Source organism: Zingiber officinale, chromosome 4B, assembly GCF_018446385.1.
Source record: "Zingiber officinale cultivar Zhangliang chromosome 4B, Zo_v1.1, whole genome shotgun sequence".
In the NCBI taxonomy this organism is placed as follows: Eukaryota; Viridiplantae; Streptophyta; class Magnoliopsida; order Zingiberales; family Zingiberaceae; genus Zingiber; species Zingiber officinale.
The window spans coordinates 122,871,756-122,897,709 of NC_055993.1; the positions used below are offsets into that span (position 1 = coordinate 122,871,756).

General features: G+C 33.8%; 3 protein-coding genes across 7 annotated transcripts in view; all 3 read right to left on the reverse strand.

Moving 5' to 3' along the window:
• Positions 1 to 546: 546 nt before the first annotated feature.
• Positions 547 to 10,130, reverse strand: LOC121976360 (kinesin-like protein KIN-UB). Its single transcript, XM_042528490.1, has 19 exons — positions 9,665 to 10,130; positions 8,086 to 8,186; positions 7,821 to 7,943; positions 7,034 to 7,219; positions 6,654 to 6,875; positions 6,415 to 6,580; positions 5,856 to 6,005; positions 5,358 to 5,446; positions 4,993 to 5,196; positions 3,983 to 4,114; positions 3,488 to 3,619; positions 3,254 to 3,385; positions 2,973 to 3,111; positions 2,756 to 2,848; positions 2,509 to 2,634; positions 2,241 to 2,366; positions 1,338 to 1,481; positions 1,098 to 1,226; positions 547 to 1,012 (listed from the first exon to the last, which is right to left on the reverse strand). The coding sequence occupies exons 1-19, from the start codon at positions 9,849 to 9,851 to the stop codon at positions 852 to 854; spliced, it is 2,742 nt and encodes a 913-aa protein (XP_042384424.1). The 5' UTR covers positions 9,852 to 10,130; the 3' UTR covers positions 547 to 851.
• Positions 10,131 to 14,872: 4,742 nt separating this feature from the next.
• On the reverse strand, positions 14,873 to 17,726 carry LOC121976361 (ubiquitin-conjugating enzyme E2 variant 1C-like). Its single transcript, XM_042528491.1, has 4 exons — positions 17,569 to 17,726; positions 15,482 to 15,621; positions 15,275 to 15,400; positions 14,873 to 15,191 (listed from the first exon to the last, which is right to left on the reverse strand). The coding sequence occupies exons 1-4, from the start codon at positions 17,603 to 17,605 to the stop codon at positions 15,051 to 15,053; spliced, it is 444 nt and encodes a 147-aa protein (XP_042384425.1). The 5' UTR covers positions 17,606 to 17,726; the 3' UTR covers positions 14,873 to 15,050.
• A 2,207-nt stretch (positions 17,727 to 19,933) lies between these two features.
• LOC121976362 overlaps positions 19,934 to 25,954 on the reverse strand; it is a 42,698-nt gene continuing 36,677 nt past the window's right edge. For 2 of the 5 annotated variants that reach the window (XM_042528496.1, XM_042528497.1), the window contains 5 exons: positions 22,027 to 22,130; positions 21,795 to 21,899; positions 20,987 to 21,092; positions 20,834 to 20,897; positions 19,934 to 20,384 (listed from right to left, as the gene is read on the reverse strand). In XM_042528496.1, coding sequence (XP_042384430.1) covers positions 20,073 to 20,384; positions 20,834 to 20,897; positions 20,987 to 21,092; positions 21,795 to 21,828 — 516 coding nt within the window. In that variant the 5' untranslated portion in view covers positions 21,829 to 21,899; positions 22,027 to 22,130 and the 3' untranslated portion in view covers positions 19,934 to 20,072. Of the gene's footprint in view, positions 20,385 to 20,833; positions 20,898 to 20,986; positions 21,093 to 21,322; positions 22,131 to 25,954 lie in introns of all 5 variants that reach the window. The other 3 variants (XM_042528494.1, XM_042528495.1, XM_042528493.1) reach the window with 3 other exon arrangements.

Below are 25,954 nucleotides of genomic sequence, written 5' to 3' on the forward strand. Positions count from 1 at the left end.
GACGGATTTGAGATCTTTGGAGAAGAAAGAATCGGAGAGCAAACGCATCAAGTTGAGATTGTGATCGAGGGAAAGTGGAGATATTTATACGCGTGGAGTTCAAGGAAGACCGCCGGTCCAACCGACCGAGGGGCATTTCAAATGTAATGGATCAGGATGATTCTAGAACCGTCCCTACAAAAAAAAAAAAAAAAAAAAAAAAAAAGTATGTTGCAAAATGTCCTTTGAGGATTAACAATTTCCAAAACATTTTATTAATATTGAAATGTCCAAAATATCTTCTCCCTACTAATGATATGTGATAATTTGATGGAATAAAATGCATACAACAAAATAACAATTAAGAGATTTGATCCCTTAATATATTTTTATTTTTATTTAAATAAATTTTAATCTATTTTATTATTATTTTAAAAAGTTATTTATCATAATTTCACATATACATTATTGAATCTTTTTTTCTTCCATGCACAATAACTAACACATTTAATAGCCTAAATATACCACTTAAATGTATTTTTTAAAAAAATTATAAATACAACCCAATTTTTCAAAATCTTAAGAGTAACTGTTGAATTATACTCTCCATTGGCTACAGGTACATAATGATTAATGCTCAGTTAAGTGATCAATTAATCTTCACTAATGCCTCTAAAGCTCACGCTTGTTTCTTGAAAACAATATTTACAATGTGAATTTGGATTCTGCTTCTTCCCTCAGAGATAAGCATGCTGATGTGTTGATGGAAAACTTGAAGTTGCCATGCAATAGTCAATGCCCTGTTGCAAGGCTTCCCCAGACATTGATGCAATATATGCGATCGAATGATGAGGCGGAGGTGAGATTGAGAGTTAAAACTCGATGTGTAATCGCCTCAACTCTGATTGGAATATGGGACTTGACATCAGGGTCCTGTGGGCGAGCAGTCGAATATCCTCTCGCGAGCAGTTGCGGGATATGCGAACGAGTTCCCACAATGCTCCCTCGGTGATCATGTCCTTCACGTTGATTTCTGCATTGCATTGATAGGGGAAACCATGGTAAGGTTTTGGTCACTGCGATTATTATGGAGATGTTAGGGAGATATTGAAATTTACCGTGTTGAGCCAAGTGACATAATGCAAGCTCAATGTGGCGTCTTATAGGTGAAGCTTCGTGATTCGCGTTTTTTACAATCCAAGGAAGAGTGCCATCCTCTATCAGAAGAGAGACACCTGCCTTATTACCTGAAGAAGGAAACCCACGTAAAATGTAAGTGATTTAAAGGATTTTTTTAGGCTCGGTTCAAGTAAAGATGGTCTCAAATCTTGATTGATAATCGAGGAACAAGTTTTTACCTTGAGTTGAAGCTCGGGACTCGCACTTTGCAAAATTTGCAATGCCTCGAGCGACTTGTGCAAGAACATCAGGATGTCCACATCTAACCATACCTAGCAAGGCTTTGATGCCACCTTCCCTACTAAGCCTTTTCTGTAGCTTATCTGCAGTTCACAATAAAAATCTCATTTACCATCATCCCTTCGATCCAACGTATGGCAATGGCTAAAGGATCGGTAACTAGTTTTGTCAAAGTGTTGCAATAACATGAATTCTTCGGTAAACAGAGAGATCAAATGACCATGCTGCAGATTTAGTATCTATGTAAAACATTGTGAACAAGCTCAATTTTAAACTTGATAAGAACTCACGTATGCTCTCTTATAAATAAAATATTAACTTAACAAGTTTGGAAGCAGCAAGCTTGGCTCACTAAATGTTCAACAAAGCTTAATGGTTATATTCTAGATCTTTTCATTCATGCTACCTATTATTTTGGTATAGAATACAAATTATGCATAATTTGTTACAAATGGGAAAATAATATAGGTTGTATTTATTGCATCAATGTTTTAACTAAATATGTATGACAGATTTTTAAAAAATAAGCTTGAACATGTTAATTAAGCTCAATAAGATAAACAAGTAAGCTTCAATGCAATAAAGCTTGGCTCGGCTCATTTCAGAAATCTTGACAAAACATATCCAAGGAGGCAAAGTGTGTTGTATTTGTTCGAGTATCATGCATGATTCCAATTTCAACCCACATTTGGGTGAAGATGGATCTCAAACCCAAGACTTAACAACTTCCAAGGTCCTTACAGACAGAGCTAATTGGCAACCCTGACTATTGGTCCATGTTGAAGTAAAGTAGCGACATTAGCAGTTGAACAAGGATATACTAGAAATGCGTTGGGACTTACCATTCCCACATAAATTAGCAATGGCCCCAGCAACCATTCGAAGTGTCTGGGGGTCCTCAGCATCAGCAGCAGTCACAGATAACAAGCCAATGCCACCTTGTGCCATGATAAGCTCTTGGTTGGTTTCTGTGGATATAAAACGAGTAGAGAGCAGAAATTAGCAAGAGAGGAAAAACTCCCTGCTGAAGAGAGACAAACTTATGGTTCCTAATGGTACAGAATCTGAGTGTGTAGATCAATAATAGGAGGAACTGTATCATATACTTGCCATTCATTGCGAGGTTGGCAATTGCACCAGCTGCTACCCTACGTATAGTTTCATCCTCTGAGCTTCTTAGAAGCATCAGCAACGATGTAAGACCGCCAGCCTCTACAATTTTCTCTTGGTTTGCTTCTGGCAGCAAAACGTATTAACAAAAAAAAATGAGTAGGTAGAAAATGAAATAATAAAAGTTTATAAGCTCAATAGTGAACCAATTAGTGTATATGTCAAAGATGCATAAATTAAAAGACACCTTCAGCTGCCAGATTTGCTACAACTTTCACTGCATGAACTCGAACATCAAGATCTTCAGACTCAAGCAATGACAGTATCTTGTGCAAGCCCACTGCCAAAAAAAAAAAAATTAAAATACAGTAAAAAATCCAACTCGAAAAAAAAAACCAGTAACTATTGATTCACCAAATAGCACAATCTGTTGATAAATTTTGAAGGAAGATTGGGACAAGCACCTTGTTCAAATAGTTTAGCAATTGAAGCTTTGGGTCCGTTTGCTGAGTCTCTAAGCTGAGAATGTCTAGGTTGAGAAACAAGGGAGTCGAATCCTGTTGATAATTTCCCAGGAACACCTCTGTCAAGACTAGGCTTTGTCTAAATCAGAAACAATCTTAATTAGAAAATAATCCCTTTTAAGCTCCATATATAGATACATTCAAGAAACCTGTCATAGTTGCTGAGGAAATTGTATAAATGTTCCAGATGATTGAGTGGAAATTAATTTATAGGCATGTACCTCATTGGCGTGAAAACTCAATTGCAATAACTGACTTTTCAGAATTGCTATTTCTTCTTCAAGTTTCTGCTTCTGACCAACTTCACTGTCCAGCATCTTGTGAAGCTTCAAAATTTCAGCATTTCCAGCTTCCTAACACCGAAAAAGTGTAAATCATACAGATTATCAGCCAATGTCAGTCAAATTTCAGATATTGATAGGCTTTCTTAACCATATCCAAATGATCCCCCATACCTCTAATTGCTTCCAACGTGATACTTCACTTTTAAGTTTGTTAATTTCATCCTCAGTAGATTGTCGCAAGTGCTTTTCATTTTGAAACTGTCTGACCTCACCAACATCATCTGAGGTAGACGTTGATGGAGCCTTTTTGCCAGAAATTAATAAATTGCAATTATTAGACAATTCAGAGAATATAAAATGTTGGCCAATTAAACATATTAGAAAGTTCACATATTCATTAGCTACAACTCTATTTTGTGTATGAATATCAAATGCCCATCGCATTTTATATGAACTTGAATGAAAATAGAGAGTTTGCTTCCTCTAATGCCAATATCCTGATTAAGCATCTAAAAGAAAATTTAATCACAACTACACTTGTGCCATACCCAACTAAGCCAATTATATATTAATATATAACGCATCTGATATCTAGTAACAAAGCCCAGAAGCAAGAAAAAAGTAACCGAAACATTGCATGAACATGTAATGAGTATCAGTAGATACCTCTACATTACGTGCATTGTCAAGACACAGATTTTGATGCTCTGTTCTTGCTTTATCAACATTAGCCTTCCACTTCTCCTCAAGCTTCTTTGCTGAGTCCAAATAATTTTGTTGGAACTTCAGTCTTTCATTCTATATAGAGAAAAATATTAAACTAATCAATAGGATATAATGACCATTTAAGAATAAGATTAAAAATGGAGTCCGTAATCATCAATACAATTAATACAGATTTCAGATACAAGCAAATATCTGCTACATGAGAACAAGTCAGACAATGACCTAAATAAAGAAGCACATGGATATGAGTCGGTTTGCATTAATCTAGTTCAATGCCAATGCAAATTGATCCTTCAATAGGATAATGTGATTTCAACATTTACATCTTGACATTATCCTGAACACAGAAAATCTTCAACATGGAGAGGCATGGACCTAAACAACAATTTTGGACTTCACTGTCGCTTGCATAGATAATTGCACAATATGGCTCTGAAATGAAGTGAAGATTACTCAAAATTAAGGGTCTCCTCCAGAAAAAGGAAAAACACTAGTATATAACTGATTGAAACAATACTTGGAAAGTTGGTGATTAGTAATGATAATTAGGCATACAAAAGTCACAAATTATCTGGTATTTACATACAGAAGGCTGTTACTTGGTGGGAATTGACTTAACTCCACTTTAGGTTTACATTCTTTGTACTATTTTTGACAAGAATTTTTGTACCAAAGAAGAGCACCATATTGTATGCCAAAGAAAGAAAAGAAGAAATGTCAGGACCAGATGGACTGTCAAGCGCATTTTATGATGAGTTGTGGAATGAAAGCAGGAGCTCCATTCAAATTCATAAGCCGACCAAATAATATTTGGATATGATGCAGTGCAGCACAGGAGACTATTAGTATATAACACTAATTATAATTCATTAAATCAAACATCCAGACAATTTAAGAAACTTTCTTCAAATTATCAATTAACGAGCTGAAGTATAGATTTTTAAACACGCCTCGAGAGAATCTATGTAGCTTCTTTCAGCTTCAGCAATTCGATTCTCTGATTCCATTCTAATTCTCTCAATTTCATCTTCAAAATCTTTCCGCTGCCTTTCATTTTCCGCAATCAATTTATCAAGCTCAATGTCAAGCCTCCTGCACAAACTTTTATAATCGAATTCCTCCTTTAGTTTGACCATATTCTCTACCTTCATTGCCTGCAATTGAAAAATTAGATTAAAAAGGCTTCTTTTCCAGAGTAAGGCACTCGATGGAGTTACTGTACCTATCTCAGGAGATGGAAAATATCCAACAAGCGATAAGAACATAAGAATAATTTTAAGACAAGCAAAACTTCAATGTAAAATGATATCCATACCCTCTGTCCAAACATTATGGTGCTCGATGTCTCTCCTCTATGGCGAGGAGATGGACCAATTGTGATCACCAATGAAGTTCTTGCACTGCCTATAAAATATTTGCATTTAATAAAACATGAGAACAAAGGTGGAGCTACTTGTATCAGGCATAGAATCTTTGAAGACTGCCATATGTTATAACTGAATTTATAGGTAAAGGCACAGGTGTAAAACCATTGGAACCCATAAATCAAATTTGTAATCAAAAACATTTTTATATGGATAAAAGGGTATAGTAATTAAAACCAAGAGGTGATGATTAGGCAAGATTCAGTTTGAAATTCTGTAATATTTACCAGTATCAGGTATTATTTCATGATTTTTCACAAGCGACAATGGTAGTGTTCACAAAAATTATGCATTGAGTCTAACCATCTAAATTATGGAATTTACCCAAGGGAAAATTTCAGGTGCATAATTAACTGGTAAATGGTAATTCAGAAGGTTCCATATCATACCCCCAAATGAATCTCGAAGAAGTCTTGTAAGCTTAGAATCACGAACTGGAACATGAGGACTATTTTCTGCGAGTGCATTGATGCATTTGCCTAAAGCACTCAGTGATAGATTAATTGACTTTGCTTCTTCTAGAGTGTGTCCCTCACTACCTATAAGAAATTATAGCACAAGAAAATCATCAGACATGTTTGATAAAAACCATTACCATATATAAAAGAGAATTTTTTTTAGGGCTACAGCTACAAGAAGACCATTTGGTTGGCTACAGAAGAATCAAGATTATAATCAAAGAATTGTTGGGAAGATATCTATCCACTTTCGTCTGAAGAACCAGATGTGAATGTAGATGTGTTTCATCATCATTGCAAAATTCTTGATATAACATGATCAGGACATTAATCTTCATACTTTTGGAGGGCACAAAATGTTGCACATTAGAAAGAGAAAAATTGTGCATTTCATTCTGTCTTATTCTTGTTTGATATGATAGAGAAATCCCAAATGGCTTTTGCAACTAAATTTTTGCCAAAATTTCTTAATACAACGTACAAAATATACCTGACTTGTCAATCCTTTCTGAACCAGCAAGATCCACGACAACTAGTTTGCTCTTTCTAACAATGGGCGGCCTGAATGATGAGACCAAATTAGTGGCCATGCTATTTTCACCATGAAAACTGTGATCAACATCAATTCTTCCTTTCATTGACCTCTTGACATGTACCTGTTATTAGACAGCATAAGTTATTTGTGAAGTTCAAGTTATCACATAAAGATTGATAATCTGTTTTGCTCACAATCAGAATAGCATGGCTCCTAGATGATTCTGTGTTGAGCTTCGTATTAGCAGCAAAACGGTGCGCTTCACCTACTCTTAGGAGTTCCATAAAGCTTTTTTGATCTCTAATTTCTACATTTGTTGCACCTGGTAGTGAAACATCCCCCGTCTTTGGATCTTCTACAATGTTAATGTTGTCATTTGCAGGAATGAGAAGGTCTTGTATGCTTTCCATATAAAGCTATACAAAGCCATAAAAATCAAATGTTAGCCAGAAAGAACGAATTGTACATTCAACCACAACTCTCAACAAATGAAGAGTAAAAGTCTTATCAGTTCTTATGCTTTATAAATCATTATATGGGATACAGAATTAGCCCATTTTGAACAGCAAAGAACCTGTAAATATGATACTGAAACAGAATCGATCTCTGGTGATGTATCTGCAAGAATGTCCTCCATTGCACGGACCATGATGCCTCGGGCAGCTGTATCTTCTTCTCCAAGCCTCCCAAGAGTAAAAGTCTTCCCAGTACCTGTCTGTCCATAGGCCATAACTGTTCCATTATACCCTTCCAGAACACTCTGTTAAAGAAAGACACTTTGTCACAAGCTGCAATACCAGAATAATATTGAAAGGTAACGATAGTGAGCTTTATGATTATAGATTTGGAACCCAATAGGGATGTTGATGACTCCATTGAGCAAGCATGAGAATCAAAGGTGCCTTATATTGGCATATTGGATAAAGATCAAAGACACTTGAATTCTATAGTACAAGAAAGGGGAAATTAAAACAGGAAATACACGTTTAAGAATAAAATAATTACTTGAGCAATCTCAGGACAATATAAAATGGGTGTTTAGCCAAGAGTTGTATAAATATCTAAGAGGATAACAAGAGTAACAAGTATGCATTATTTTTTGAAGCAGTCTAAGGCAACAATGCCTATGAATCACCAAAAATGGATCATTTTAGCTGCATGTAGAAGAATTTGATCAAAGAATTAGAAAATAAACACAACTTTGAATATGATGCCCATAAATAGTCAAACAAATTTTATAGTTTGTCATTGAAATTGTCAGTTAAAAAATTGCATACAAGTTTAAAGGAAGATCTGAAATAGCAAACAAGAATTGACCAAAAAACAAGTTAGAAACATGTGTATCATGCATCCATATGTACCTCTACAACTGGTTTTGCGACAACTTCATACACACGTTTCTGTGAGGCAAATTCTGTCAGCACCTCATCAAACTCGTAAGTTTCAGAATCCCAGTTATTCTTACGGAGCTTTAACCTTTTGAGCTGCAGCCCACAATTAAATGACAATTACTGACAGTTTTATTAAACTCCCAATATTGTACTGAAGCAACCAAACTAATATAAATTCTCAGACTGCAGTAGTCATAAATTTCTGACTTTGAACATAAAAGCAGGAGTGAAGAACCTCAGGCAGCAATTCAACACAGTCAGCAAAATCAGCATCTGCTATCATCTCCTCTGCATTTCGAGGCCGAAGTCTTACAGCCACTCGAACTCTTCCAGGAACTGTAAAGTGAAATGGAAGAATTTTAACTCTAAAAGTGAAAAATTCAGAAAGAACCAACATGGAAAAAGGTATACTTATTACCAAGCATTATCAAAGTGGCAAACATCACAATACACTTTTATTTCTAGGGTTCTAGTCAAGCATACGTCAAGTATTTTATTAACCAAGGATCATGTTTGTTTTACGTTGTGCTATAGATGAATGCACAACTTTATGACTAATCCAGTCTACTAGTATGACTTACAATGTAAAGAAGAGGAATGCTAGCAATAACATTATCTTGCAGAGTATACCTTCATCAAATCTATTTTTAGGTAAAATATTACCTTTTTGTCATTTTTCTTAGTACTTGTGTAGATTCTAAACCTCAACCAAGCAAGATAGACCAATGGCAAGGCCAAAATTTTTATCTGAACTACGTGAAAAGATCAGACATTCGACATAGGGAGCTAATAGTCTTACAGAAAGAAATGTGAAAACACTGCATCAGAACAATCCATTTCAAAACAATGGAAACATGAGACAGGCGTACAAAAGAGCACCAAATAAAAAAAGCAAGAAAGGAATAAAGAAACAAAATAAGGAAATGGAAGAGAAAACATTGGAAATGAGTCCATTTTAGCCATAGATCATCAAGGACACTCAGAATTTTTTCAACTCAAGCCTGAGTGTGATTGCAGTTCACCTACCTTCTCCCTCGCTACACTTGGTTCCCACTAAAACATCCAATCTTCACCACAACCACAAAATTAATCAAACAGCAAGAGACAATTATTCCTTTCAGTCATCTCTTTAAGAGCCACCTCATCCATGACTGCATATAAACTCCTCAAAAACTCTTTAAATCTAACTTTCACAAGCGGCTTCAGAAAGCACCATAAACAGAAATGTAACTTATTGGCCAGTTATATAGGAGATAAGTTTGATAGCGGCTGTCCCTTCTTGAATCGAATTGCTTGTGTTGGATCTCTTTCAAAATCATAAGATCCAGCGATCATTGCCTTTATTGAGTCATAGAGGAGGGTGCCCATACTTGGCACCTGACCTAATACAATCAGTTGCACGAGCAAACTCCGTGATAGTGTTCACAGCAGCAATTCATTCACTGAATTATTTCAGGTGCCCGCTTCACTTAGTTATTGCTACGATCATCTCATAGTTGATAGTGTAAAATCAATTTAAGTGCAGCATTGCATTTTTAAGCTATAATCATCTCAAGTACCAACACGGAGAGAATAAAACTAATCATAAGCTTAGAGAATGGCATTTTGCTATTTTAGGGTAAACGAGAACGAAAAAAGAAAAGATTAACCCCGAAACAGCATCTCTGCCCCTAATGAAAAAAAGAAAAGGAGGTGAAAAATAAATTTAAGTCTCATCCAATTCCCGAGACTCGATTAGCCCACAGATCGGCGCAGAATGCGCGATCTAACCAGATCCCAGCAGGGAGAAGAGGAAGGGGAAGCAAGAAATGGACCTCCGGAATCTCCACCAGCCTTGCTGGAGGAGGGCGCCACTGAGACGCCACGGCGGGAGGGGGCGGCGGCAGCTGAAAGCCTGGACTTGGTGGAGGGCTTGGGCGTGGTGTATCCGGCGGAAGACGGGAGGCGATCGACCTTGGAGGCCACCTTCACCCCTCCATTCCGGTAGCTCCCCGACGCCATGACCCTCGTGCAAATTTTTCTTAAAAAAAATACCAAACGTGTAGCCCTTTTCGCTACTCCGGCGCCGTCTCTCCTATTCCGCAGTAATAAAGCGCTTCTCCCTACTCAGTCGCCACGCAGGGAGGAGACCGGAGACGAGGAGCAAGAAGAAGAGCAGGCGATCGTCGAGGAAGGATGCGGAAGGGGAGAGAGAGAGAGAGAGAGAGAAAGAGGAGATTCAAATCAAAGGGAGAAGAGAGAGCAAAAGAGGGTAAGCGTAGTTGGCGTCGGCTGGCTGGCTTGGAGTTGTGAAGCGGCGTCGGGCCCACTAGAAGAGGGAGAGACACAAGATTGAAGAAGTACAACTTTTATGGAAATTGAAATATTTGTCAAAATATTTTTATTCTTGGTGTTGCAATTTGCTTATTTTCAGGGTTCTTTTTCTATAACTTTTTTTTGCTTTTTCTCTGATCGATTGTGGCTTTTTATGCTACTTTCTAACTTTTGCCTCCAAAATCACTCGAACTCCATCTCTCTGTTTAAAAAAAAAAAACAAAATACAAATTATATGAAATATTATTTTTAAAAAATCAATTAGAGTGTCGTTCAGATTAGGAATGTTGATACTTATTTAATAAAATAATTAAATTTAAAATAATTATTTAAATTTGATTTTATTTTATTTTAATAAGTTTAAGTTTGGTTAAACTTAGTTTCGGATTAGATTCTTTATATGTTATGTGTTTCCAATTTAAACATATTTGATTAATTGTTGAGTTTGATATCCTACAATTCAAAAGTTTTATTTATTTATTTATTTAATAAGAGTTTTGTTGAGGGATTTTTATTCATATGTATATTAAATAAATATAAATAAACTCTTATTAATTTAACATCAAATTTACTCATAAACCTTTAGTTCACCTCCCTAGTTTAGATTGCTGATTTTTTTGATTGATTTTAAAAATTATTTTTTAATAATTTAATCGATGAGTCACATTCATACATCCTCGAGTCACATTCAAGAAATAAAACAATTAGTTACTAATTAATAACTAAAATTAGTGCATCACCTCTATATTATTTTATTCTTCATCTCCAAAATAATGTTATTATAGCAATTATGTTCTAAATTTAATTAAGATCATGATCAAAATATGGATTGATTTGACTAATTGAATGCTAAAATATTTCTCCAAATATGCAAATATTTTATCGATGATAATACAAATAGGGGTGCCTTCCGTTTTGCCCTAATATAGTAATATATATATATATATATATATATATGCAAACTGTTTGCATAAAAAAAGCCAAGTAAGTTTTTAGTCTTCTATTATTTGTTTATATTATTATGGGAAAAAAATAAACACGAAATGGTAATGATAAATTTCATATTTAATATATATATATATATCTTATTAATTTAACATCAAATTTACTCATAAACCTTTAGTTCACCTCCCTAGTTTAGATTACTGATTTTTTTGATTGATTTTAAAAATTATTTTTTAATAATTTAATCGACGAGTCACATTCATACATCCTCGAGTCACATTCAAGAAATAAAACAATTAGTTACTAATTAATAACTAAAATTAGTGCATCACCTCTATATTATTTTATTCTTCATCTCCAAAATAATGTTATTATAGCAATTATGTTCTAAATTTAATTAAGATCATGATCAAAATATGGATTGATTTGACTAATTGAATGCTAAAATATTTTTAGAATATTTCTCCAAATATGAAAATATTTTATCGATGATAATACAAATAGGGGCGCCTTCCGTTTTACCCTAATATAGTTATATATATATATATGCCAACTGTTTGCACTAAAAAAAGTCAAGTAAGTTTTTAGGCTTCTATTATTTGTTTATATTATTATGGGAAAAAAATAAACACGAAATGGTAATGATAAATTTCATATTTAATATATATATATATATATATATATACTTTCACATAATCCAAAGAATTTTTTTTCCACATATAAATAAATAAATTAAACACGAAATGGTAATGATAAATTTCATATATAATATATATATATATATATATATATACTTTCACAAAATCCAAAGAATTTTTTTTCCAAATATAAATAAAAAAATATATATATAAATAGATATAAATTAAAAATATATTGAGGACGTTAAATTAAAATTGAATCGGATTCGAACTAAATTCAATAGATAAGTACATAGATAATAATTATATTGGTTTAAACTGAGATCGATTTGGAGTTAAAGTTACTCAGGTTATGACCAAATCAAATTTAAAATTTAACTTCCTCTTCTTTTTTGTATTTCTTTCTTCTCCTATTTTTGTCCAACGACTGTAAATTTGTAGTTTTTTTCTACAAGAATAATCCTGTTTTTTTCATTATTTTTTCAACTAACAACCTTTTACAAGCAACTCTTTTTCTATTTTGTTTCACCACAACAATAACAAGAGGAGTAAATTATTTTTTTATTTTTTTCTATTTTATTAATTGAAGGAAGGAAGAAGAGCTGTAAAATATCAACTTTATTTTATTAGATTGTTAGTTATGATAATTATTTAGATTGGAATGAATATTTTATATTTAGGAATATTAAATATTACGAGGAAGCAAGATTACAAAATGATTTTTTGATTTAAAGTCATAATAAGCTCTAGATCAACAAATCGATGTTTTAACTAAAACTCAGAACTAAAATTGAAAATTTTAAATTTAAGTTTATTTTTAACTCTTTAACTTTAAATTTTAAATTTATAGATTGTAAATATCGACCAATATTAATGTTTAAAAATTTTAAAAATCATCTCTACTAGTTTAAAATTCTAATGATCGCCTAATAGCCTAGCCGTGTGGTCGCTTATTCGCAACCATAGTCGCCTAACCACGACCATGGTCAGCTAAGTTGCTTGACAGCCTAGCCGCTAGATCACAATTACTTGACCAGGTCACTTAGCCAGACGATTGCAACTAGCTAGCGATCAAATAGTCCTAGTCAAGTAGCCGAGTTGGTCTTATGATCAAGTCAAGTAGCTAGGTGGTCCATGATCCGACGGATCGAAAGATTTTTTTATGTATATTTTATTTTTTAAATCAAGAATTGTATTTTTTGGGAAAATGTGCCTTTTAAAAAATATAAAACTATGATGTGCCTTTTAAAAAATTTCCAAAGGCCTCTCTGAAAATACCCCCAAAAATGTTATATGACTTTTATTGTTTGATTAATATTTGAGTTCTCTCGTGATTCTCTGCGCTTAGGTTTGACCGGAAGCCGACCTGAACCCACACTTACGTCACAAACTTAGTAACGAAATGATATGCCTGCAGACTGAAAACCATTCAGCATTCACCAACCAATTATCCGAATGAAGTGACGTGTCAGCTCACGTTGGGTCCCACTCCTTTTCTCCAATAAGGGAACCCAATTAATCTCTTTGCCGGGCAAAGGCAACCGCGACCGCCATGCGGTCGTTACATGGGATGTCGGTGAAAATAATAATAATGATAATACTGATAATATTTAAAAAACTAAATAATAATAATAATAATCTAATATATTAAAAACAAATATTGTGCTCGAAAGAGAGTCCATATTATTAGATTATCATAGACAATCTTATTTTATTTTACATTTTCTAAAAGATTATTTTCATGACTAAAATCTGTGACATTAAAATTATAAGACATCGACTCATAAAGCTCCCCTCGCGAGATTTATGAAAACAATCATTAGATTTTCTCAATCGAATCTTGGAAGATTTAGACTTTGAGAAAACTTATATTATCAAATTAAATGATGGTAATGTTGATAGCAACTTGTCGCCTACAATATGTCACTTTAGGATCAAACGTCTAACTTTTTATTGTTAAACATTATAGAGAGTATTTTAAGACGATTGGCTTGTTCATCCGGTTAACTTAGTTACAAAAGAATAAGATGATCTTGGTGAATCAATGCATTGAATAAAATTTGACGAAACTAAGTGAAAAGAATCACCTATTAGTGAGATCATCAGCTCACTAATCGACATGGTTTTAAGATTTAGACCAAGAGTTCAGGGCACAAGTGGAGGAGGTCCTAAAGTCGATAATAATGGCAACCTTTTTCAACCAACAAGGTTCACATGACAATGGACCATTCTAGTTTCCTCCTGTGTGAATCATATCGTACCATAGATCTCAAATTTGAGGGAATAAAAAGAATGGATAGCGATGAGAATAAACTTCTTCGTTAGCGTGTACTTTGAATCTAGATCGCTTATCGTTCGACCACAATCAAACCATCTAGTATGGCTTCAAAATTGAGCAGTGATGTGTTGCAATGAAACAAGTTCTTGATATGAAAATACCAGAAATATTGGGGCCATTCCACGTACCTTTGTGGCAAACAAGGGGGCAGGGTAACATGTAGTTCATATGGAATGCAGAAATAACAAAGAGTTCTTTGTCATATCCTAAACGGCGATAGCACATCTTCCTACATCGAATAGTAGATTAGCCATAATGCATCTAGACTGAACTCGACTCTTGGATGATCTGACATTCTCAAGTAATAACGATACGCACAAGCGAGAATAGACATTTACATGACTTGTCTTTAGCCTAATCTCCTCCATGGTATATTGATCAAAATGCACCTAAAATGAACTTCTGTGTGTTTCTGACATTCTCAAAGTAGTAATGGTACGCACTGACAGCGAAACAAGTCTAAATGATAAGAGAGTATGAAGCTCATAAAGACTGTTATAAGTTTATGATCAAGAAGGATAAGTCAATAGCTTGCTTAAAAATGGAGGGAGACAAGAAAGATTCTCCTTTGTCCTAATCATCATTAAGAGTAAGAGTATAGGTCTGGTGATCTACTTTGAGAAGTATATGGACAAATGTGCAGCATCTTCAGCCAAAAATACTAAGAGTAAAATGTCTACAATATAAAGGGTAAGAGAGGCATACGAGGACTTGGTTACAACCCCATATCGAGAAAGACAAGTTGTCAGCAAGCTGAAAACATGTGGAAACATGAATTACGATAGCAATTTAGAAAATGGGTTAAAATATTTTCATTGCACACATTATACGACATACTCTACACTGAAATATATAACCATGCAAAGTTTGGCAACCAACGACGTCAAATAAATAAAGCAATGTTCAATAAGTAATTGATGTGCTGGCAGTCCGTTGAATCAGAAGTCGATTCTGAGGTTCCTTGTCTCAGAAATGGGTGCCCTCTGCAGGTTGAACCAGTTTGCGATTGTGAGAGGAAGCCATTTCCTTCTTGAGCTGGGACAAAATATGCTCCATTGTATAATTTCTTTGCCAATTTCCGAGAACTGAAAACTTCCTTGGATCAACCTGATGTATAAAGCAAACATCAGCATACGAGAGAATAATTTGATAACTGTGAAAACACTGCATTTTGGAATGCATAGGATTACCAATCCAGTGTCAGGATTGACACAGGTCATGTTAATACGGGAATGGAATCGAACACTAGGTGGTTTTTCTGGATAGTCCTTGTCACAGAACAACTTGAGCTGATAGATGCGGCCCTCATGGACGGTCTGTGAATGTGATGCAGAAATAAATGAGAATTGCTGAAATATGACAATAAGCAATTGGAGATAAAACTAGAGTCAGCTTACATTATGAGGACCAATTATTGTTCCAGTCCAGGATCGCATGTAAATGTCATCTCCATCATCCATACCATAACTTACAGTCCCATCGCCAATGCCTTTTTCTCCTCGTTCGAGCTCTTCAAGCAATCTGAAGCTACGAGGAACTGCAAGAGAAGTAAAAAAAAAAGTAATGCTATGATAACAACAGGAAACCAGTCTAACCAAATGAGTGAATTAAGAATGAGGGAAAAAAAAGAAGGGAATAACAATAAGACACCTCATAGAAATTTGTAACACTATACCAATAGTCAAGCAGATATCCTAATGCTATCTCTTTTTCAATCTAGTGAAAATGACAAGATATCCAGCACAGAACAACTGGAAAGATGAGAGGCCAAGAGCACCATATAAATTGTAGTATTGTACAACAAATAAGGGGCCAAATGAAGAGTGTTTTACTCAGATATAAATCATGGAATAGTAATTGCGGTGACAATAAGGTTGTTTGGAGTCATTTATCACAGGAACCTAGGGCACAATAAAGCTGTGATCCAAACCTTAGTTACCATAAGGGTTTTATTTTGCAAGATGCATGTAAATTTTGTTAAGATGAGAAAAGAAGGTATTCCTACAAGAGATCAAGAAATCAAATTTGTAATGAATGATCAGGTAGAGAAAGAATGTACTTATGCATAACCACAACAAAATTTTCTCAATCTGAATTTTTTCCAGCAAAAAAAAACTGATAAGTAAGCATTTGTAGTTTTACTAATTTCTGATTCAGAGATACTGGATTCAGAGCATGCTTATATTTCTACATGGAGGTAGGAATCTTTACTGTATTCCTTCTAGGATCTTCTCACGATTTCCAAAAAGATATCAAGTTTGATTTGCACATACTAGCATGCAACTTTTAGTTCGACATCACAAGAAGAAAAGTATTGATTTTAATATTTTTTTCTCAACATATACAAACTATAGGATTCTTATCTTCCCATCAAGGCTTCAGATTGGTAACCACAAGAAAAGGGAATGGACGCGAGGAAGGCGTGCAGTAACCCAATGCTGTTTTTTCTCAAAAAAGGTTTTCCTTTTTCTTTTAAGAAAAACAACACATGCTTTCAGATTCCCACTCAATACATGTCAACAGGCGAAGACACCCATTCACTAGCTTTTGGGGTGAAAGGGATCTTCACCCGAGCTTTGTCCTAGGCAAAGAACTAAGAAATCATGAGGTGCAATATCAAATCTAATAACACATTCTTGAAACACGAGTACCATTGTCCCCACAACAAAGTTTCATAAGAAAAAGGGCAATCAAAATTATTTCTTAGAAAGAATAATCACTGCAAACTACCGTGTAAAGGAAAGATCTTCTCATGTAGGAGCTTACAAGTCCATTTGTTAATATAACTAATATTATTCATCTCAGCTTGTTGCACAGTGTTGAGGATGAAAATTCGACTAGTTGGCTCAAAGTCCTAAAAGTTAGTTTTAGGCGACAGGCAGCTAGCCAAGCACAAAGTGCATAAGCAATATGCAAGTGTTATGCAATTGGTATTAGAATAATATTGAAAATTTTAACATTTTATATATGCAACAAAGCATATTAATCAATCAAAATAACTTTGCAATACAAGCAAATAAGTAATAAAAATTTTCACATCTAAACTTGTAAGAAAATATATCATTTTTCATATTGCAATTCTGCAATTTACTAGGAAACATACAATAAAACAAGAAATATGAGTATATAACAATGTATATCGAATCGAACAAATATAAACAAACACATGAAATTCTTGTTTCCACATTGGAAGAAAACATACAATAATTATCATATAAAAAATTCGATCCATCTTTAATGGATAGGCAAAGCGGTAGCTAGAACAATGAAAAGGCTAGAAATCAGTTGCAGGAACAGCAACGACGACTGGAAGACAGAAATTCACCGTCTCCAACGATAAAACCGCTATAAGAAAGAAGAATCATGCCAATCCCTAGGTCGAAGCAAAACCCTACGAACCGATTCGTGGCGATAAGGCATTCGCCCACTGATCGAGATGAAAACCCTAATCGTCCGGCTCAGAAGAAAGGGTCAGAAGACTCACCGACAACGCTCGATCCACCGGAACCGCCGAGCGTCATCGAAAGTAACTTGTTCTCGCGCGGCGGATGATTCGCCCTCGAGCTTCGCGGCCTCCTCGCAAGCACCGGTGGAGGCGGCAGCCGAAGAAGGATGTTGGGCCTTCAACACGATGCGGTATGTTTATACGGTTTGGATCAGAAGACCTCGTTAATCTACAAAACCGGACCGAAATAATGAACCGATCGCGCCCTGTTATTTTGCAGCAGAACTAGCAATAATACGGGATAATACGTTTAAGTGTCCCTATTGTTTACATCTTTTTTTTCATTTATGTCCCTCAAAAAAAAATAATTCTACCATTTATATCGCTCATCCATAATTTATTGCCAGGAACACGTTACTACCGTCAACTACTCTGTTTAGATTTAACATACATGAGTCAGGAAAAGCCCATAAAATATTTTCAACCGTCTTATTTCTACATTTCAAATCCTAATCTCCAAAATTGATGGTCTCCTTCCTCCCAACTCCCTCTCACAAACTTAGGATCGGTGTTTGATTTTGGATGACGACGACAAGAGAGCATCGTTGCAAAAAGATTTCTTCCTCAAAATACATAATTTCAAGCTATTAAAAACCTAATTTCTATAATCACCAATTATCATAATCCAAATTATTATCCAAGTCATCAACTGTCAACACAATTATCATCGCCTACTTCATTCTGCGTCAGAACTAAAACCTCATTAGGAATACCTTGATGATTAACCATCACCATCTCTTTAAACATTCCCACATCATGATCAACATGACTATTAAAACTCTTATAATCTTCCTCAAACTCATAATCACTATCATGAAACTCCTTTTCTTCCTCATGATCATCACCATCATCTATTCCACTTCTCTCTATTTTTGAACATATTTTACCACGACTACCAATCTCATCATTACATTCATATGTTACATATATCTTCACTTGATGATTAATTGAGATGTTATCTTTAATTATTAATACATCCACATCATTCTCTAAATATCTACCATTGCTTGAATTGGGCCTTAACCTGTGCCAAAATCAAGATCTCTCTATCTCTTCAAACCCTAATTTCTTGTCAAATCTATCATTTTAATTTTTCTACGTCTACCAATTATAATATTCAATATTTCTTCAATATATTCTTTGGATGTACTTGCGCCTTTCAGTTTTTCTGTTACAATGTAGTTTCAAAGTAACAAATGAATCTCATCCAACGCTACCTGTGGACAAATACAAAAATTTAAAGCTTTAATCCAGTAAATAGTTAAATAAAAGATTTTTAGTTCAAGAATTAAACAAACAATATAATTTTTTATCACAGAAGAAGAAGAAACACCATAGCTAGTAGTGCAATTCAAAAAGATTCTACTTCGTCTAGCCATGGCAGTAGCTACTTTTCAACATCCTCATGAACTTATCCCTCTATATTTTGCTTAAAAGAATGGAATAAAATGACATAAATCAGTTTAAGGGACCAAACTAGATTTAGCAGAACATAGAGGTAATCTTACCCACAAGATCAATTGCCAGGTTGGCCTGATTATCAGATTCAGAATTCAAGTCCTACTTGAAATGTAGAAATAAGGCTGTTGAAGATATTTTACGGACTTTTCCCAACTCACGTGGTGGTCACGTGTACATCTCGTTAAATCTTACAGAGTAGTTGACTGTAGAGACATGTTTCAAAAAATAAATCGCGGACGAGGGATATAAATGACAAAAAAAAGTTTTGAGGAAACATCAATGGAAAAATGTGGAAATAATAAGGACATTTTAATGTATTTTCCCCAATAATATACATAGATCCTTTTATAAAAAGGATCGTTGGCTAAACAAATGCTCCTAGTAATTTATCTTCTTGAGGTTATCTTGAAATCGTTAAGATGTAATAATACATGTAATCCATTTGTTAAGATATTTTATTTTTAAATATATTAATAATATGTATAATGTTATTATGGAATAAATAACCAATACGTTACCTTCTCATATTTGCTCCATGTAAAAAAAAAAAAAAATCTCGTGTAAAATAACATTAAACATTGAAATTCAATTGGACAATGTAAAATATTAGGAAAAAAAACGCAATACTCAATTAAAATGTAGATTATAATTTTATTTCATTATTAGGAATAAATGTAGATTATAATTTTATTAAAAAAATATTTAAAATATTTATATTTTTACGTTTGATTGCTTAATGAGTATGATATTACTTTTATTTGTTCTTTTTAACAAAAAAATTATTAATAAATATATTTGACAAATCTTATTAATAAATTATTGCATATATTGAAAATGTTTATGATTTAAACTAATTTTATTTATTATTTGGTTACAATTTGCATGAGACAATTGGTAAATTATTGGCAGAAGAAAATCAAATACATTTGCTCTCTGAGATTGACTTGTTGTTTACAATGAATTTTAATAAGTTTATTGATTGCCACAATTTCTTAATTAAGCTGAGATTTGGCATAATTATATTAGGCTTTATTAGTAAACTTTGCAGGGGCCTTGCTGAGGTTGAACATCCTGACGCCGATGAGGGACAGGAGAGTGACGGTGGGCACGAACACAGCGTTGGGGACGAGGTCGAGTCGGAGCATCTTCAACTGCGGCACCTTCTGGCCAGACTTCTTGAGGACGACGGCGGCACCAGGGGCAACCAGGCCGGTGGCAATCATAGCAGTTGAATTGGCCTTGTACTCCTCGACGTGCAGGTTCAGGAAGTCCACCACTAGTTTCTTCTTCTCCTCATCTGTTGGGGCTTTTTCTTTCCAGTCCTTGTAAAGCTCCTGCATGGTTTTGAGATTTGCATAGCGAAAAAGAAAAAAAGAAGAAGCATATACCCGTTAGTGTAGGATCCCGGAGAAGGGCAGATCACATTAAATTTATTCTACACAATTTATTTATTCACGAAACTGAGACAATTTAGGTGCGATGAAAAACATTTGAAATGTGTAAGGAACCAAGAAGGGACCAGAGGATTTGAATTGTTAATCAAAGTGACTCTAAAATAATGCAGCTTTAACTAAAGCTGCTCACCGAGGAGTAATTCAAGTATCAAATTATGGGTGAGATGCTACTTTGATAATTTTTTAAAGAGGGACAATATATATAATATAATTAGAAGTGCACTTTTAATTTCTACCAAGAAAGTTTATTCCTACAACATACACACACAAAAAATGGCAAACGAATCAATGAAACTAGATAACAAAAATAACTCCAAAACTAGACTCACCTCCATTTCCTTAGTAGTTGCTTTTAGAATATAATGTTTGCCAGGCATAATCGTGTTAATGTCGCTGCAAAGAAAAACATTCATTAAAGGCATGGCACAAGAACAAGAACCATCTTCTATAATTAGCTAAAAGATACATAAGTATAACTTTACCTGAACATCTTAATAAAACTGTTATGAAAACCTGGATAATCTTTTACATCAATGAAAAAATTTTCATAGACCTTGTCTGTAGTTAACGAGTCCACGCTGGGCAAGCCTGTGAAAGAATTCCATACATATCATGTGAAATGTGTATACAGTCTACTTGTTCAATTTTTTGTTTTGATTCCATTGATAACCCTTTCCTTTCTCTTATATTTTTTTTGGTTTTCATTGTCTCTCACCATAATACTAATACATTTATTCACTCAAACCCCCCAAAGAAATGTATTATAATATCTGAGGAAATGAGAAGTATTATAAAAAGAATGCAGTTAACATACTTACCAAGCTTCCCAAGAACACTCAAGGGCAGGCCCATTGCTAAAATACATTAAGAAGTAGTGGCTAAAGAATAGTTTTAGGACAATGCTCTGCATTGTTAACCCTTTCCCTTAATTCTATTACATCCTAATGCATTTATTCACTCAAAACTCCAAAGAAATGTATTGTAATATGTTCATTATCTGAGGAAATGAGGGCAATGAAAAGAGTGTAATTAGCATATCAAGCTTCCCAAGAACACTCAAGGGCAGGCCCATTGCTAAGATACTCAAACAGTTCTTTATTTAAGTAGTGGTTAAAGAATAGTTTTAGGACACAAGTCCTCTTATGCTCTGCATTGTTAACCCTTCCCTTCTATTACATGTTTCTCACCATAATGCATATATTCACTCAAAAACTCCAAAGAAATGTATTGCAATGTGTTCATTATCTGAGGAGATGAGGGCTATCAAAAGAATGCAGTTAGCATACTTACCAAGCTTCCCAAGAACACTCAATGCCACGCCCATTGTTAAAGTACACAGACAGTTATTTAAGTAGTGGTTAAGGAATGGTTATAGGACACGAGTCCTCTTATGATCTGCAGGGGGAAGAAGACCACAGGTTTTATAACAGGAAGAAGAAAGCATGAGGGAGAAAGCAAGTTTGGAATGTGTGCCTTTCCCCATGATGGGTGTTGTCTTGATACTTGTCCTCTCATTCCTGACCTGATAATGAAGTCATTGTTCATGCAGATTAATCTCGGTCCCAAGACTCTCCAGAAAAGTGCTGAGAAGGCGTTATGAGCAAGGGCCACGGGATTGATTCTGGCCTGCAAGAAATTTAGGTGCAAAAGTTGGTAAAAAGGAAAGATATATCACTTAAATATAACTCGTAATTTGTAAGCTAGGAAAAGTTGATAAATTTAAGATTACTAACTTTTTTTTTTTGCTAGTCAAGTAATAAAAGTGTCTGATTATTTTAAGGGGCTCTAAAAGAAACACCTCGGGTTATTAGAACGATCAAAAGAATGCTCCTTTTTTTTAAAAAAAAAAGAAAAAAGAAAAGTTATAATGATACTCAACATATTTTTTATCTTGCTAAACACTTTTATATATAAAAAAAAAACTTTTCAACTTTTTACAGACTTGGAAAAGATTTTTTTTTATATAAAAATGCTCTATGACCAAATTGAATTAAAAAATAACCTAGTTTAATGTGTTGTAGTAGTTATAATGCTAGAATAAAAATATTTTCAAGATGAGACATATAATAATAAGGTAAGATTTTTTTTTTCAAAAAAACACCCTTTTGAAGAAAAAAATAACGGTTATTTATCAAACTACACACCTGATTTTGCATATTATCAAAAAAAAAAAAAAGTGTATCCATTTTGAAATTGACCAAATCTCTTCTTATTTTTTTTCCATAATACCTTTTTTCATTTTTATTTTAATTTTTTTTTAAACTTAATCTCTCAGCCCTCCTCTTTCATCTCCGTTTCCTCGATCGTGGTTGTCCATCTTCGGAGCATATTTTTATTTTTATTTTTCAACATTTAGCCACTTTTTTTGAGTTTATTATTATTGTTAGAGGTAAAGCTTGATGAGTCAGAGAAACCGTTCATGCGAGGAGGAAAATGAGTGCTTCAAGAGGATAAGACCGACTTCGTTGATTCTTTGGCGAAGGATGACTCTGAACGTAGGAGTGTCGGTGTGTTCCCGATAGCAAAATAAGTTTTTTTATTTCAGATTAAAGATTTGATCTTTCTGTGTTTTAGGGTGGTTCTATTTTTTTGACTGGTAGCTATTTGATGAAATGTCATAGCAGACGACGATGGAGGAAACTAGTCAAGACGAAGATGAAGGAGGATGGATGGGAAATTAAATTTTTTAGAGGAAAAAATAAGACTATGTATACATTTGATCAAATTTACTTAATATTATACATATTAAATTCATGTCACTAGTCCTTCATGAGTAATGAAATATCATTAATTTAACGTGTAAAGTAATACATTTTACCTGTCTAACCTAAAACTTATGTAATTTTCAAAAAGTTTATCTATTATGATATTCATGACAAGGAAAATAATCAACTTTCTATATGCGAATTAGCAAAATGTATTTTATTTTTTGAGTTTTCTTTGTATTAATTATAAATTTTTCTAGTAAACTATTTCTAACTTTTTTTTAATGCTTTCACTGTCTTCTATATTTCTAGATCTGATCTTTGACTACTAAATCTGCAAGGACATACCGTGGATCATTTGAGGTATCTTTCTACAAGGAATAATCTTAAATACTTAAAAAAATCAGAGAACTTAATTTTTCATTAGATGATGTGGAGAACTTTATTCCTCCTAGCCAATATAATTTGTAAGCATAGTGGTTTGCTATGGATCTTGAAGAAGAATATTTATAATATTTTATTGTTATTGTCTACATAATTGTTCTTAGTCATTATTGTTGCTATGGATCTTGAAAAGGCATGCTAGTTTGTTGGATAAACTTTAAGAGGTTATAATTTTTGGTTCAAATTCGGGCATAGGATGCATAATATATCAAATCCAAGATCTTTGAATGAGCTTTGATTTGATATATTGTGGGTCATGTAGTTCAACACGAATCAAAAGTTATAACGTCTCAAAGTTATAACTCGTAGTTGTAGCAGTTACGATTTCATAGCTGCTACAATTTATTCTTGATCTTCAGGAGACAAGCAGCAATGTATTGTTGATCTTCTGAAGACTAGCAACACAATCTTATGTAAACCAACAACTATCAACTGGTTTTGTCTCAAAAGTGGTTGATAGATCTAGAAATACCTGATTCACTTCAAACAAAGTCCTATGTGCTCGACTCAGTCTTCTTATTACACTCATGACGTCAAACATCATCGAGATACACTATATTGAGAGCAACGATTTTTTTCAACTCAATTAAAATATGATAAATTTTTTTAACACGAAGACTGGCAATAACATTGTTGCTGACTTAAACTTTGAGAGACAATAACTTTTATCTAGGATTGAATCACGAGACACATAATATATCAACTCGAAACTCGTTCAAAGATCTTCAATGTAATATATTGTGCATCCCGTGGTTAAATGACAGTAAAAAAATTATGATCTCTCAAAGTTTAAGTCAGCAACACATTGTTGCTGATTTTCTAAAGATTAGCAACACATTGTTGCTAGTTTCTTAAGATCAACAACATGAAGACCAACAACTAAAATTTTGAAAGATCGTAACTGTTGACCGCAATTGAACCACGGGACACACAATATATCAAATCAAAGCTTGTTCATAAATCTTCGATTTAATATATTGTACATCCCGTGGTTCAATCTGAGTTAAAAATTATAATTTCTCAGAAGTTTAAATCAGCAACACATATTGCCGGTTTTCTGACGATTAGCAACAATGTGTTGTTGATCTTCTAAAAACCAACAACACAATCTTGTGTAGACCAACCATCAACCAATTTTGTCCCAAAAGTGGCTAATAAACCTAGAAATGTCTGATTCACTCCAAACAAAGTCTTATGTGCTCAGCTTAGTCTTCTTATTACACTCATGTTGTCAAACACCATCGTGATACACTATATTGAGAGCGACGATTTTTTTCAACTCGATTCAAGTATGATAAATTTTTTCAACATGAAGACCAGTAACAATGTTGTCACTTACTTAAACTTTGAAAGACCATCACTTTATACTGGATTGAACCATGAGATGCACAATATATCAATTTGAAACTCGTTCAAAGATCTTCGATTTGATATATTTTGTATCTCGTGGTTCAATCCGAGTCAAAAGTTACGGTCTCTCAAATTTCAAGTCAGCAACACATTGTTATTGATTTTTGAAGATCAGCAACACGTTATTGCTGGTTTCTTAAGATAAGCAACACGACCACAACGTTGTTGTTGACTACAATTTTGAGAGACCGTAATCAAATCAAAGCCCGTTCAAATATCTTCAATTTGATATATTATGTGTCCGTGATTCAATTCGAGTCAAAAGTTATGATCTCTCAAAATTTCAGTCAGCAACACATGTTGCTGGTTTTCTAAAGATTAGCAACACATTGCTGATTTTTTAAGATCAACAACATGAAGACAAGCAACGTGTTACTGAGTTAAAATTTAAGAGATCATAACTTTTAACTCGGATTAAACCACGAAACACATAATATATCAAATCAAAGATCTCTAAACGAAGCTCGATTAGAGGTCTTCGATTTAATATATTGCACATCCCGTGATTTAATCCCAGTCAAAAGTTATGATTTCTCTAAGTTTAAGTCAGTAACACTACCGTTGCTCACTAGCAATGAAATTGGAAGCTCACTATAAATGGTATGACGATAATACTTACCATCCAACACTATAAATATAACTTCCTTATGTTATACAAAATTAAATTTTTTATTTTTAAAATGTCTTAGGTCGATCAGTCACTTTTAGGACAAAAGTGATTGATGGACTTAAAGATCTCTAAATGACTCAAAACAAACTTAATAAAAATAATTATCATACTATAAAAAAAATATTAGTTTACAACTGGCATACCTTAAACTTACAATAATAAATAGCAATAATAGTTTTATTGAGTTTTACAACAACACAGAAGAAGAACACAATAATTTA

What these genes read in the sequence shown, in the direction of transcription:
- LOC121976361 (XM_042528491.1), bottom strand. Translation starts at nt 17,605, where the DNA reads ATGACGCTCGGCGGTTCCGGTGGATCGAGCGTTGTCG. An exon ending in CGGTGGATCGAGCGTTGTCG is followed by an intron (nt 15,622 to 17,568) that starts GTGAGTCTTCTG and finishes CTTCTCTTGCAG; the next exon opens with TTCCTCGTAGCTTCAGATTG. An exon ending in TCAATCCTGACACTGGATTG is followed by an intron (nt 15,192 to 15,274) that starts GTAATCCTATGC and finishes TTTATACATCAG; the next exon opens with GTTGATCCAAGGAAGTTTTC.
- LOC121976360 (XM_042528490.1), bottom strand. Translation starts at nt 9,851, where the DNA reads ATGGCGTCGGGGAGCTACCGGAATGGAGGGGTGAAGGTGGCCTCCAAG. An exon ending in GCTACATAGATTCTCTCGAG is followed by an intron (nt 4,115 to 4,992) that starts GCGTGTTTAAAA and finishes TTCTCTATATAG; the next exon opens with AATGAAAGACTGAAGTTCCA. An exon ending in GTCCCGAGCTTCAACTCAAG is followed by an intron (nt 1,227 to 1,337) that starts GTAAAAACTTGT and finishes TTCCTTCTTCAG; the next exon opens with GTAATAAGGCAGGTGTCTCT.